Here is a 16,070-nt window from a genome sequence, read left to right as displayed (position 1 = left end):
GCAATATAACGAGAGTCTACTGTAATCCATTATATATTCTGTATATTAGTACATTTTATTCTGAGTTTATTTAGGAACCGAATCGTATCTTAATTGTATATTGTTACAGATTCGTCAGAATACAACAGGTGGCAATATAACGAGAGTCTACTGTAATATATAATTTCTATACATTTGCTTCTGACAAGTTTATTCAGGAATCGTATCTTAACCATACATATTCTTACAGATCCGTCACAATACAACATGTGGCAATATAACGAGAGTCTACTACAATCCATAATTTCTGTATATTAATACATTCGATTCTAAGTTTATTTAGGAACCGAATTGTATCTTAACTATATATTGTCACAGATGCGTCATAATACCATACGTGGCAATATAACGAGAGTCCATTAAAATTTGTAGTCTGTCAATAAATCGTGGTTTAAGTGACTTTAACAAAATAAAAAGTGGAGCAGAGTTCTTTCTTCAAATCTAAACTTTTATGACTTTACTGTTTTGAACTCTGAACTCTCAAAATTTTTTCGAAATCTGAATTTTCGATTTATTTCTAATTATCCATACCTAATTGTAAGGTTCCTAAATCTAACATAGATACTTCTAAAAAGAACAGATAGGTTCGCGAAGGTCCACGTTGCAAGCGAATGTTACGTTTGCAGATATAGTGCAGTCGTAAAATTGTAAAAACATGAAAGTACTTGAAACCGGGGAAATAAGTAATCTGTGTTTTGTAATAGGATTGTACCATAAAAATTTAGAATTACATCTGTTGGTTGTACTCTAAAAATTAAAAGTGTGTATAGGCACTTTACGACTACGCTATATCTGAGTTCAACTGTACGTACATTTTTCATGTGACATTAAATCGCGACTTTTACAGACATGTCACTGAATGTCATTTTCACGTAACATTAAGAGTTATGTCTTTTGACATGCCATAAAATTTGATGTAGTTTTTATGTGATATTAAGGGCTGTCTTTAATTCACATGTTATGTAATGTTACGTCGTTTTTTATGACATTGAGTGTCAACATTTCGTTGAATGTGGATGTTTGAATGTAGATTATTAGGAGACATGGTATTTTGTTATTGAGACACTGTGACATTTGTCTCAGTCAGGTGACATTATATAACCTAGCTTGATCTTAATTTTAGAATGTCTGTAGGAGAGTATAACTTAAATAGGATATAGATCAATTTTTTATCAAATTTCATTAAAATTTTAATGTGCAATAATTTTCAAAATTGAATTAAAATAATTTTGAAACGTATAAAATGAAAATTTAAATATTCTATGTTATAGAGAAACTACAAATATATTTTACTTTAATTAATAATAATAATAAATAACAATTTCAATGATATTAAAAATGACAAAAATTTAGTGACATGATAGTGTCATAGAAGAGTCACTTCAACAGCAAAAGACATGATTCCTATTATCACATAAAAGCTAGAAGATATTTCATAGCATGTCATTGAGAATCGTGATTTACTGACACATGAAAACGTATTTTAAGGTCCGTTCACATTGTACAAAACATGTCACACATCCAACATGGCAGTCACGATATTTCATAATTTTTGTTAATATAAAAACAGGAAATGTACTAGTTGGTATAATCTTTGTTCACCTGCATATCTCATAAGGTAACAGCTTTAATATACAGGACGCTTCAAAAGTAGAGTTTCAATAAAAGAATTATTGATTCTTAAATTTTGTGATGAATTCAATTGACAATTCTTGTACTATTTTATAATTCTAATTTTTAATTGCTTTCACTAATTATAAACCTAAATATACAGTGTTCCTTCTGTACGAGGAGTTTCAAGAATGGTCTGCAATGCAGGAGGTGCAAATTCTCTAATTTTTTATTAAACCAAATTAAAAATTCTCTAATTGTATGTCAAGTTAAATAAAAAATTCTTTATTCATTTTGCACTATAATTCTTTTAATTTTGTAAATTTCGAAGATAGTATGTATTCAAAATGGTTGTCAAAAGTGGAGCAACAATATGCAGAAAATATCCATAATAATACTGTAATAATCAGGGGCGTCGACATTGCAGAACCCTCTTCAGAAGTGAATGTCAATGTCATTGTGTTTGTAATTTTCCATACGGTAATATTACCACAAGCATAAAAATTTACATAAATAACATTTCATAAACTTGAAATTTCTCATTGAAACCCTGTCTAAAACCTACCATACGATAACATTACCACAATCATCAAAATTTATATAAATAACAATTCTTAAACTTGATATTTCACACTGAAATCCTATCTAAAACCTACCATACGGTAATATTACAAGCATAAAAATTTACATAAATAACATTCCATAATGAATGTTATTTGAAATTTGAAATCTTATCGTGCCACGTTACGTGTCTGACATATCACATACCATCATGAACGGACCTCCAATCAAACTAACTCGTACAGTAATTTCAAACGAATAAATAAAAAATAATAACGTTTATAACGGGTGTAGAAAGTGCGCTGCTGTGGGACAATCGACAAGAGGAATTTTTATAATTAAATGTAAGTTCGACCTAGAGAGAGGGTTAGAACACATCAAGTATACGACAGATACACAATCGGTGTCGTATTTTTGCAGTGGCCGATATGCACATATATACATAAATATATATATTTTCTTCCAGGTATAATAAATATTAATTATAGTGTCAACATTATTGTTGTGATATTAATGAATGGTATCGAATGCGCAATATATGAGGGGAGAATGGAGTATTTATAACCGCGTTGTGTTCGATAAACCCTGGGCATCGATCATCATCATCCGCGTAAACTTAGAACCTGAAGAGCCGGTGGCATTCACTTGTAACGTATTATTTTATTATTCAATATTTCAAAAAATTCGAAGCTAGAATCTTAGTTTTTGGCACACAATCGTACACACATTTTTAATAAAGCGGGTCATGGCAGGGGCGGATCTAGTCAGGGGGTGGGGGAGATGTGTAACATTCTTTTTTCGAATCTCTTTTTCTGATATTTTTATTTGGCGTTTGAAATTTTTCTGATATTTTTATTTGACTGTAGAGAGTTGAGAAAGGTAATTATATTTTTTGTTATAAATTCATGTGATTGAATTATTTATTTTTTAAAGTATGTTGAAAGTAAAAGTTTATTGTATCTGGTAGGAAAAATTAAATTTTTTTTTAAATTGTGGGAGGGGCGATTGCCACTCTGGATCCACCCCTGAGTCACTATTATACCATACGTCTGTTATTATTTTTTGAACAAACTACTAATTTTTTTAACATTACTAGACTTTTCTTCATTTTCTAATTTAATTAAAAGCAACAAAAAGAATATTTTATCTTACAAATCTTTTGTTAAGAAAAAATACAACATTGCAAATTTTCTTGCAATTTTGCAACATTGCATAATTTGCAAGTAAAATAAAAAATAATAAAATATAGAAAATATGTTTAATTTTTTAGTTAAATTTTGCAGTTGCAATAGGTTAAGTAATGAAGTTACAAAAAATTGTTTATAAAAGATTTGCATGGTATAAAAGGACAATGCTGATAAAAACAAATTTCCTTTTATATACAAAATGACATCAGAATTCTGAAAGTACTATTATATCAAGCGAGAAAATTGATAAGCAATAAACTTTTTGAACAACATTTCCAATTTAAAGAAAGCTATTGGCACTCTTTTCTTTTACAAATAGAATATCTCTATTTTTTAAAATTATCCTCATTTAACCTTGTCAAAAAATAAATTTATTTTTTACAAAATTTATTAGATAGTAAAATAGAAATTGTAAGATCAATTTTTGTTTGTAACGTTTAAACAAAATTTATAAAAAAAAGTTATTCATCTTCTAAATAAATAAATGATATTAGAGATTAGGTTAACATAATTTATATTATGCTAGGTTATAACAAAAATAAACAATGATAAACAATTTTTATTTTTTCCATCCAAAAAAGTGTGTGAAAAATAATATCAGCCATCTTTGTCTTGAAGCTACATTTCAGAGTAAAACCCAGGTTAGTTGAGGATAATAATAAAAATCCTTGCAATCTTTTCAAACTAGTAAAGTCTTGTAACTATTTAAAAAAATAACAAATATTAAAAAATTTGAATATTAAGTACCCTTATAACAAGTCGATATTGAACGTTGCTGAAGGGAGAAAAAGTTCAATTACAAATGTGACAAAATGAATGATGCTTGTACGTAAGCACACTGAAACAACGAATTATCAACGACAAGCCTGAAACAAGCAAATTTGTTAATCGGTGAAACGTAACAGTTCCCTCTAAAGTAAAGCGTGGTCAGAAATCGGATCTCATTGTTTGACGCGTGTCAATTTACCGTTGACGTTTACGACCACGCTATATTTCAGTAGGAACCATAACAGCCATTAAACGTGTAGACACAGAATTATAACGATCTGGTGGAACGTGCTTAGCGAAATTAGCGTATCTGCGAAAAAAAGCAACGATTTCTCGTGAAAAATTACAGCCACAATTCGTATTTGAAAAAAATGCAACTGGATACATTTACGGCAACGTAATCGACCTCCGTCCATTTTGAATTCGACGCTGCTGCTTTGATAGAGAATGGATGCTCGTCAAACTTCACAGCTCTAGCAAAAGCCCAGCGAGAAAGAATACGACTCGAACGATGTATCAAAATACCAACGAAAGGAATTGAATTTTAGGTACCGTGGAGTAAGTGTATGTGATATGGGATCGTTCGAGGGAAACTCAAACTCTCCCATTTTTTCATCACTTACACCATCTTACCTCTTTAGATGTCAAACCGGTCTACTCTGCTTGAGCCTTTTATTTTTATGCAAATATTTATATTTTTTGATTAGTTATGAATTAACCCTTTCGTTATTGCAATTTACGTCCACGATATACCTCTGCCCTCAACGATTTCAATTTAAAATAGCTGCACTGTGTGGAGTAAGCTTAATCATTTTTCATGCGATATTAAGACACCTTTAGTGACGTGATATTTTGTGAAATGAGTCACGTCAGGTTAGGATCACGTCAATTTTGTTTAAGAACAGGAAACATTATTCATCGTTTTGAACTCTGATAGATTAATCTTAGGTGAATAATGGTTTATAGGGAGACAAAAACTAACCTCAAAATCAGGAACTTTCATTTTTCTCACGTAACTTCCAAAGTGGCCATTTTGTTTTGAGGTTAGTGGTTTCATGTCATTTTGTGTGCCAATTTTTAATAAAAAAATTGAGAAGCTATATTTTACGATTAGTAAAGTTGGTTTGGAACTCTATAAGCTTCTATGAAATTAATGTACTCTAGATGAACTCATAAAGTTAGTGTGGACTTTTATGGCACCCTCAAAGGTAGTTTGGACCCTTAAAAGAAGCTACATTAGTGTAGATATCTACAGTAGTCTATAATATTAATGTAGTTCTTTATAGTGGTCTTCAACATTAAAGCAGACTTCTATAATAGTCCATTACATTAATGTAATGTCTTATAGCAGTACATAACATTAATGTAGACCATTATAGTAGTCTATAACACTAGTGTAGTTATCTATAAATGTCTATAAATTTGATGTGAACTATCCTAGGGGTCTATAAAATTATGTGGAGGCCCATAGACGACCATAAAATTAGTGTAGACCCTTATAAATGCTTACAACATTAGTGTATAATACTATAAGTTCCTATAACATTAGTGTATTCCACCTTAGATATGCACAACATTATTGTAGACCCCTATAGGTATCTGCAACATTAGTGTAGATCACTTTAGGAAACCACAACATTGGTGTAGGCCTGTTTAGGCGACTACAACATTAGTGTAGATCCCTGTAGGTATCCACAACATTAGTGTAGACCCCTGTAGATAACCACAACATTAGTGTAGACCTCTTCAGGTGACTACAAAATTATTGTAGACTCCTTTAGATGACTACAAAATTAGTGTAGACTCTTTTAGATGATTACAACATTAATATAGACTCCTGTAGCTGTCCACAACATTAGTGTAGACCTTTCAAAGTGTCCACAACACTAATGTAGACTTCTATAAATGTCCACAACATTAATATATATCCCTATAGGTATCCACAAAATAGTGTACACCTCCATAGGTGTCCAAAACATTAGTACAAACCCTTATAAACATCTACAACATTAGTGTAGACTCCTACAAGCTTCCCTAATATTAAAACTACCATATCAATGAACTTAGTTCAAATCTACGAACACCAACAGCATCGAAAGGGTTAAGTACATTAATCAGGTATGAATTCAGACTCAAGCAGAGGAATTGATCAAAGACTCAGATAAAATTTGATAAGTAATGCGACCAAAAGATGTCGATTAGGATTAATAGGAGGGAGAGGAAGGTACAAAGACGCGTACCGTCCAGGTAACTGCTGTAGGCAGTGTTTCCTTTCACCATGCCGGTCTGCATCATCATCATCCCCACATCTGTAAAAATCGACCGATCGGCCCGGACACATGTTCGTGAGTAGTCGCGTAGGGATATTGTACTGCAGTGACAGGAAGAAAGGCTGGAGGGTAACCGGAAGTGTAGCAGAGGAGCAACAAGAGAAGGACATAAAAAAAAAATGAAACCCAGAGACTCTTTCACGGTGTTAAAATAAAAGGACGTAGTTATATTTTATATACAGTGTATGGTACAGACGGACAGAGGGTGATTCTATATAAAAAAATAAACTGGAAAGAAATTATGCCAATGAAATGTTTTCATAAGAAGCTTAGCTTTTGAGAAAGTTGAATTTGAAGCTTTTGTTATCTATTATGTTAAACTATAGCGTTATCGGTTTCAAACTTTCTTTAACACGTTCAGTCTCGACTGTGCTTTAAGTCTCGATCAGAGGCGGCCATCTTTAAAGGTTATACAGTAGCTCAAAGACAAAAATATGTAAAAGTAATTTAGGTATATAAAATATATCCCATCTAAGTCTGCACAAAAATAATTTTTTGAGATTTAAACATTTTTTTCTATTATTTTATTGAACAGGTTTGGGATTGAACGTGTTAATGCTTTGAATGACAAGCAAAGATCACTGCACATGCGTGTGAAGCCTCACGAAAGTCGTAAGGGCGCATGCGCAAGGAGTTCGTTGCGTCTCGTGCCCGCACTCAGAGATACAGCAATGCTCGCATAGTTATTCGACTTGGTACATGATTCACGATCACTGGAACGCCATTTTCTAGAATGTGGCATCATAACGAGATCACATGCTCGTGTGCACCGCGGAATTTCGAATTTTAACTTGTTGAATGACACAGGGAAGTCGTAATGATAGAAGGATGCGGGTAATAATACCATACTGGACTGTTTACGATTTATTTCGTTGATTGTCGATATTAATCGTAAACAATCGAACGATTCTCGGTTATTAACATTGACAGAAGTATTTTATAGGTCCAGAACCCATAGAACTGCATCTGTTCAAAGATTTTGTACAATTTTAAATTTTCCTAAAAATTTTAGAACCTCAATTCAAATTCATTTTCCTCGAAAACGAAGCTTCCTATGAAAAAATGTTATTCTACATTTTTCGTTCACTTTTGCCCATAGAATCTCCCTGTGCCCGGGCATATGATTTGCCCAACGTATTCTCTATTTACAATCAATATTTACATGTTCATACATCCGAAATGTACATACGAATCCAGCTCGATTACAATTTCACAACCAAACATATTACGGTTAGTATGTCTCGGCCAGGGTAAGGTCACTGAAAATAAAAGCTACAAAGCTCGCCAAATATTTCACATCCTATCGAAATTTCTTTTCAGTTAACGAAAGATTGCCCAGGGTTTAAAATCATCACGACGTACTCTTGACCATTATTTCGAATGAATCGTGTGCGTGTACATATGATATGTGAATTAATCTGAATGAAGTCCCTATGAATGCCCTACGCCAAGCCATCGATGTTTCCTATGGGAAAATAGACATATCACAGAAGATACTCGAACCTATCGATGGAGCTCCGTTAGTGAAACTTCTCATACGATCGAAGATGAGCCCAAAAATTCAAGACAGAGCGAGAGAGAGAAAGAGAGAGAGAGAGAGGCAGAAAGAGAGGAAATTGAGAGAAAGAGAGCGAATGAGTATATTTTTATTTTAGAAGCTATCATACCATAGGGTCGAATTCGGGGGGCTAATCATGCATGCAAGGCGAGCGAGAAGGGCACACACTAGAAGTGCAGACTAAATTTCTTGATTGGCCAGGTGGACATGCGCCAACTGACAGAACTATAAGGGTTAACATATCAAACGTGTAATCAATGGTATTTCATTTTTCACGTGACGGATATTTACCACCCATTGACGGCGGGAATTTTATGAGATTCAAATTTAATTCGGTTACTCACATCAGTATTTGGACACAGAGAAGTTATTTGAGTATATAGACAATTATTTATGTTACAATTATCTAGGGTTCGCTTTCTAGAAGAATTTGTTAGATTAAAGTTGTAAGACACGAAGGATACGTATAGTTAATATTTAATTTGATAATGACCTTGAAAAGTCCTGCGAAGGTAACAGTTTGATTTTTAAGGAGCACCTACATTTTTTATTGCGTACTCAGATACCTGATCAATTCATTTCAAAATAACACTTGTACCACTAATTTTGAATCAGTTATTCGCCAAATATTGAGCTTCGAAGGTGACATGCCGGTGGTCTGCATATCACTGCATTTACGCCTCTAGGAGGTCACTTGGTCTATCTATGTGAATTGTTATGCTTCTAAAAGAGTCTTTTACATCCCTCTAAACGATACTACATGATTTAAGTACAGTAAAGTCCAAATTTAAACCAAAAAATTCAAATGTGATACTAGGATACTCATGTGAATAACCTCTACGTTCATTCCATTAAAAACTTTGAGTGTCCATAACACATGAGTCATTCTGGGTCAAAATAGACCCATCTCCGCCGTCATAGGGTCAGATAACAAGGTGCTGCTAACTCCCTGAACGACCAAATTTAATCAGAATTTCCATAAACCAATAAGTCGTAGAATACAGAGTTCGCAGCGAACGGAAAGAAAATTAAAAAAAAGACTGGAACAAAACGAGTACGGAAACCGTGAAAAACGAATAGATACCCGACTGTAAACATCGCAATCGTGTTGAATAAGTGTCTCTGAATGGGAATTAAAAGTGCAATCATCTCATTGCCATTGTCATCATCATAATCATCATCACCACCGTCTTTTGCTTATAATATGCAGGATAAAATGGTTCCAAACTCGAAGGCATATGTACACACAAGTAAGACACACAAGAGAGACAGAAATATGCAGAGACAAAAATATATGTATGCCTATTTCAGAAAGAGAGACAGAGATAAGATAAACAGAGAGAGGGAGAGGGGAAGTTGAAGGGGGATGGATAGCAAAGTGCACGAAGGGGTTTATAGAAGCAAGTTGAAGGACACGATGATAATTAGTCGTTGATTGATTTTTTAGGTTCGGTCGTGTTATGTTTTTGTGGTTGATATTTTTAATAAATATTGCAGTTTGTCTTAGGTCTTTTAGTTTTTCTTGTGACTTTATCTTGGTTAGGTACTGTTATTCTACTAGTTTGATAATTTGATGACATATTCTAAATACTTTTGCATCATTGGTCCATTTCATATGTTACATGCTAGATCCCTAGCAACATTATGGTAACCTAATGACACTATATTTGACGTAGGACTCTTTCCACATTCTTTATGTAATACTTAGACTATCACATTGTTCAGTATTGTCACATCCTACTGACTATCACATTCTATGACTATTTGCACATCTTCTGAGATGGCAGACTAAATTATTCTATGAATCTCATTGTCCACATGTCAGATCTTAAGTAACACCTTCCTTACATAATGAATGTATTGTACACCCTATGTATCCTTTCACCATTCCCCATATCTCCTTTTGATAACTTAGATCTCTACATGTTGTGTCTACTGTTCACAGTTCATCACATGCCACATTCTAAATAAAGTCTTTCATCATGAGTGTTCTGCTGATCCTATGACTCCTTACATGACTCCACATATGTCACATGCTAAATAAGGCCTGATCTACTTTCAGGGTCTACTAATTACATCCTTCCAGGTCCCAGCATATGTCACATCCTAAATAACACTATGTTCACCTGCAGTTCTACTACTGACCTGGGTCTTTTCATGATTTAACCCACATCATGAGTTTCCTTACTCTGAACTCTCACATGTCACTTAACTAAAACCTGCATCATCAGTCTGCACTTATCTTATTAGACTCACAAGATTAAACTTAGCTATGACTCATAAGATAATGGCTAGATGTTACATCCTAAATGAGACTTCTACATCAAGCCTACATCTGCTCTTTATTGTATGAGTCCTTGTACAATGTATCATTAGTTTGCTTCTTATGTCATGCATTCTCACATGATTCACATGTCACAGCCTAGGTACCTCTTCTACATCAATTGTCTGCTTTCTATCCTATTAATCCTTAAATTCAATATTGTCCCATCATAGATAAGTCCTGTTATAAGTTACTAATCCATCTCTATCTAATCCAGATTCATAGATATCATATATTTAATAATATTTGTCTAAATGCGTAAGTCCTAATGGAGCTACCACTGACTCCACGATTAATAGTTCTGTTGAGCTATCGCTTAAACTGTTAAAATATAATCCCCCATATAATTATACAAATATGTAAACCAGAAAAAGAATCAAATCCCTTAAAAAATCCCTTAAAAAATGAGTCTCCATTGCAATATCCACAAAATGTAGTACAAACCTACAATGCAATATCTACAAAAGCAAAACACGACTGAAACCCACAACCAGACGACCAATTGAAATCATCGTGAAAGTATCAAACGTACCAATCAAATATCAGTAGTTAATGGACAGAAGTTGGAAGAAGGTGAAATATAAAAAGTAGAAAGGAGATAGTCAGAAGATGATAGTAAAGGCTAAGCGAGCGAGTGTGAGACGTTACCTAAATCCCGGCCCCAGGAGCGCTGCTGTTGCCCCACTAGATCATATATCACAAGAGGATGGTCACAACCATGTCAATTCGTTAATTGTCGCGGTAATTACTACTACGTCTTTCGGTGGTTGAAGGAACATAGAGAAAAAGAAAAAGGACAGGGCGAAGGAAATCACGGATTACAAAAGATCACGGAAACAGAGAGATCTTTTTTTTTCTATGTGATTCGTCCGGTATAGCTGTTGATCATTTTTTGCGAGTCACACGAGTTTTTTAATTAACAAAATTATATCACGTGTGATTCGCAATTGTTTGGTGCGTAGAGCACTCTATGTACATAGAGACATATATTATTAATTATTAATTATTATTATTCTTATATATATATAATATTATATATAATCACCGATATAAAGTTTGAATTAGATTAGTCAAAGATTCGAGAGCAAAGAATCCGGAAAGAATTAGATGTCATTAAAGGGATGTCATTAGACTTTAAAGACTTACAATTTTTACACTTGCACTTCTTGATCAGCGTTTCATCTTTTATATCCTCATGGCATGCTTTGCAATAGAACCACGCCCTAGAAACAGAAAGTTACTCGTTATTTTTTATAATTGGATTAATTGCTTTATGACAGGTGACGTTGCAGGTGCAAACTGTATTTTAGGTTTTTCAGTTTTCAAGGTTTTTGATATTTTAATTTTTAATATTTGTTTGTCAAATTTTTTTAATCCCAAATTTTCATATTTCAAAATTTTCCAGATTATAAGATTTCCCTAGTTTCCCAAATTGCAAATTATTTCAAATTTTTTAAATTCTTAATTTTCACAAATTTCTTATATTTCCAATTTGTCCAATTTTCAAAGTTTTCAAGTTTCCAAATTTTCAAAATGAACAAATTTCCCAAATTTCTCAAGTTTCCCAAATTTTCTAAATTTCACAAATTTCTCAAGTTTCCCAAATTTTCCAAATTTCCCCAATTACCCAAATTCCCCAAACCCTAAATCTCTCAAATTCTCCAAATTTCCCAGATTCTTCAAATATCCCAAAATTTCCAAATTCTTAAAATTCCCAAAATCCCCAAATTTCCCAAATTCCAAACTTTCGAATCCCAAAATTCCCAAATTCCCAAAATCCCAAAATCCTCAAAATCCAAAAATTTCCCAAATTCCAAACTCTCGAATCCCCAAATCCCCAAATTCCCTAAATGCCCTAAATTCCAAACTCTCGAATTCCCAAATTCCCAAATTCCCCAAATTCCCAAATTCCCGAATCCCCAACTTTCTAGAGTCATGAAAATTCCTAAATCCCCAAATTCCCCAAATTCCACAAATCCCCAAACCCCAAAAATCTTCCAAATTCCCCAAATTTCTCAAATATCTCAAGATTCCCAAATTCCCCAAATTCCTCAAATCTCCCAAGATTCCCAAATTCCCAAAATTTCTCAAATTCTAAAGTCTGAAATCCCCAAATCCCCAAAATTCCTAAAATCATGAAAATTCCTAAATCCCCAAATTCCCCAAGTTTCCCAAATTCCCTAAATTTCCCAAATTTCCCAAATATCCCAAATTCTCTAAATTCTCTAAATTCCCTAAATTCCCTAAATTCGCTAAATTCCCTAAATTCCTCAAATTCTCCAAATTCCCAAGCTTCAAAATGCTCAAATTTCTGTTTCACAACAACTATAGTTCTGCTACAACCACCACGTTGTATCCATTAATCACTCACATAATTTATTTTTTCTTTTAACGAATAATTTATCCTCACCGTTTCACTTCGTCGGCAGATTGAGCAATGAAGAATCCCTGAGTATTTGCAACGATCTTGGCACCACGTGGATTGATCGAGATCTTACTGTCTCCGCCTCCTTCGCCCTTTATCTCGATCGCCAGCAGCAACAGCTTCAACTTCGTGAAGCATAACCTAAGACGAAGTTTTGCATAATATTCCATGCTCACATTTATATCAAACAATATTACTGTTATTCGCAACTAGAAAACACTTATACCTAGAACATATAATGGCATAGGATAAGTCACATGTAAGTTAATATATTAGTAACATGATAAGGCATCCATAAGTTTTATTCTAAGTTTCATGCAAACTTGTATAATACATTCTATTTTATTGCTGCATTTACATTTTAAGGCATAACAGAGCGTCTCTTTATTTATTATATTATATTTTTAACTGTTTGAATATTTTGTAAAAAGGTTGCAAAATTAATTGTTTGTATGTGTTGTAGAAGATAGGACACAGATGTGGCGATCGCTTTTGGAATAATAGTTTGTGGAGGTCGTAGCAAGCATTTAGGGTAATGAAAAGGTTATTGGACTTTTTCAGAATGGGCCTTCGTTTTTGAGGTATTTTAATTTTAAGTTTTGCATAGAGGTAACGTGGATGTCGAGAATTATGTATTTAGAATACATAGAAGTTGATATGTATAATATAAGCTAACATCAATATGCCATGATGCAGTCAATGGGCACTCATGGACTCTTCAAGAGCATTCGATCTGCCCACAATAATGGGCCAACAGGTAAAGAGTATTTTTCAAAAGTAAGAACTATGATTATAGTCTTCTTCCACTTCCATTAGAACAATTAATTCCACACATCAACAAAAATTAGTTTAAATGATTTCTCTTCATACAGCATTGTTCAACTGTTTGCCCCTGAATTACACTTCTCCTGCAAAGTTATCTTTGTTATAGAAATTCAGAGTGATTCATTTACGCTATAGTGAGTCTTTGTACTATGATAGTGACCTTTTTACCACAGTACAAAACATAGAAGTAATCTCAAAGGAGAATTATACCATGAGACCTAAGGCAATCTCCATTAGGCAACGCTCTGTTTTGCCAAATTCCAACAAAGCACCACACAAAACACCAAAGTACGACATGCAAATAAAGCACCTCAGCAATTGTCAATTAGGGAAATAGGTAATGTAAAAAGTTAATTAATATCTAAGATCATGCGAAAGATGGAAGAAGTCTAGTGTTCTCTAAACTAATTGCTCTAAGATCCTACTCTAATCCCAAACTCGACGAAGAGACCAACAAACTATTGTAATTACTCCTGCAGCTATCTAATGTGACGTAATATAGGCAATTAAGAGGTCTAATGTTCAAATTGAGTAAAATGGCTCGCAATAAAGGTGAACTGTATCCACTCGTGATAACAAAACTACACACTGTGCAAAATCAGTAGATAAACGTCTGAGCGAAATTAACAACCTTACACACGCAAATAATAGGGGTAGCGTAAAATAAGAATTTCGGTTTGTAATATTGGTGTCGGTTTGACGATTTGTATTTTAGTTCTCAAGGAAATTTTGTGGAGAAAGTCCCTGATTTTCGGATGTTGATTAGTAATTAACTATAATGTAGAGAGTGTCTATAGTAATTTTAATGTAAATTTAATTAGTTTTAATTTAATATTAGTTAACTCTCGTTATATTGCCATTGTGAGTAAGTTTTTTCTTTGTATGTAGTTTACTGAACGCTCAAAGCGCTGTTGTAGTGTACGGAGACGCACGAGGGCGCACGAAGGCGCACGAAAGCGCACGAAGATGGCCGCAGGTTGAGGAAGATGGCGGATGATGACACGTTAGTATGGAAACTTGATGATTAAGTTTCTGATTAAGTATAGATTTGAGAATTTTTAGATTTAGACTTTGGGATTTTGGAATTTCAGACCTTTGGGATTTTGGGACTTTGGGATTTCAATACATTGGGATTTTGGGGTTTCGGAATTTCAGTACTTTAGGATTTTGGGATTTTGGAATTTCAGAACTTTGGGATTTTGGGATTTTGCAATTTCAGTACATTGGAATTTCAGAAGTTTGGGATCTTGGGACTTTGGTATTTCAGTACATTGAGATTTTGGGGTTTTGGAATTTCAGAAGTTTGGGATTTTGGGACTTTGGAATTTCAGTACATTGGAATTTTGAGATTTTGGAATTTCAGAAGTTTGGGATTTTGGGACTTTGGAATTTCAGTACTTTGGGATTTTGGGATTTTGCAATTTTAGTACATTGGAATTTCAGAAGTTTGGGATTTTGGGACTTTGGAATTTCAGTACATTGGAATTTTGGGGTTTTGGAATTTCAGTACATTGGGATTTTGGAATCTTTGAGTTTCAGCAATTTGTGATTTTGAGAGTTTTGAATTTGTATACTTTGGGATTTTGGGATTTTGAGACCTCGTACTTTAGGAATTTTTTAATTTTTGAGTTTCGCAATATTGGGACCTTGTACTTGGAACTTCAAAATTCTTTAGTTTTGGCATCTTATAATTTTAAAAGTTCTTTTTATATTTTGAATGTCAATTCCTTGCTTTCACAGCTCTGTCCATGGTAATATAACGAGAGTCACTTCTTTCTTTTCTAAATAATAATATCAAATTATAATAACGAATTATAATAACATTGTAACAGTGTATAAACAGGATTCATAACAATTTTATTTAATATGTCCATAAAATAAAAACATTGTCTAGTATAAAGTAATTTTGTCAATTACTGTGGAAGAATGTTATATTAATTTTTTTTTTGTAAAATTATAATTTTTCATAATTGTACAACTAGCATAAAATAGAATATTAAAAATGTTTAATCGATTTGATTGTTTAAAACCGTGCCCAGCTTTGGCAACTAACAGTGCATATAATAAATACGGTGCAGAAATTGAATAAAGAAGAATAATTATAAATATAATAAAATAGCAAACAGATGTGATATTCATTTCTATAAACCAAGAAATGAAATTTTATTTGAAGAATAATGTTTAACACATAAACATTAATCGAAACTGTTGACGTGCTTGTAAGAAAAGACAATTTGTTTAATTATTATAATTTTTAGATCTCTGTGTTGTTAATATAATTTTTATTATCGGAATAAATTTATCATACACTGTTTTTGAAAGGAATAATTTGAGAATACTAATTCGATGTACACATTTTTAAGTAAAATTATTCTGATGGATTTTATAGTTTATTTATTAAAAGCATATTAAAAAACAGAAGGTGACTATAATTTATTATCTG

At 33.0% G+C, this 16,070-nt stretch overlaps 1 protein-coding gene across 37 annotated transcripts in view; it reads right to left on the bottom strand.

Moving 5' to 3' along the window:
* slo (calcium-activated potassium channel slo) overlaps positions 1–16,070 on the bottom strand; it is a 139,511-nt gene that overhangs the window by 24,520 nt on the left and 98,921 nt on the right. For 28 of the 37 annotated variants that reach the window (XM_076532436.1, XM_076532433.1, XM_076532446.1 and 25 more), the window contains exons 12-13: positions 12,788–12,943; positions 11,524–11,600 (exon numbers count right to left, since the gene is read on the bottom strand). In XM_076532436.1, the coding sequence (XP_076388551.1) occupies positions 11,524–11,600; positions 12,788–12,943 (233 nt within the window). Of the gene's footprint in view, positions 1–6,406; positions 6,476–11,025; positions 11,062–11,523; positions 11,601–12,787; positions 12,944–16,070 lie in introns of all 37 variants that reach the window. The other 9 variants (XM_076532439.1, XM_076532449.1, XM_076532467.1 and 6 more) reach the window with 2 other exon arrangements.

Source organism: Megachile rotundata, chromosome 6 (genome assembly GCF_050947335.1).
Source record: "Megachile rotundata isolate GNS110a chromosome 6, iyMegRotu1, whole genome shotgun sequence".
NCBI lineage: Eukaryota > Metazoa > Arthropoda > Insecta > Hymenoptera > Megachilidae > Megachile > Megachile rotundata.
Note: the sequence above shows the minus strand (reverse complement) of the source record. Positions and strands in the feature narration are given on the sequence as shown.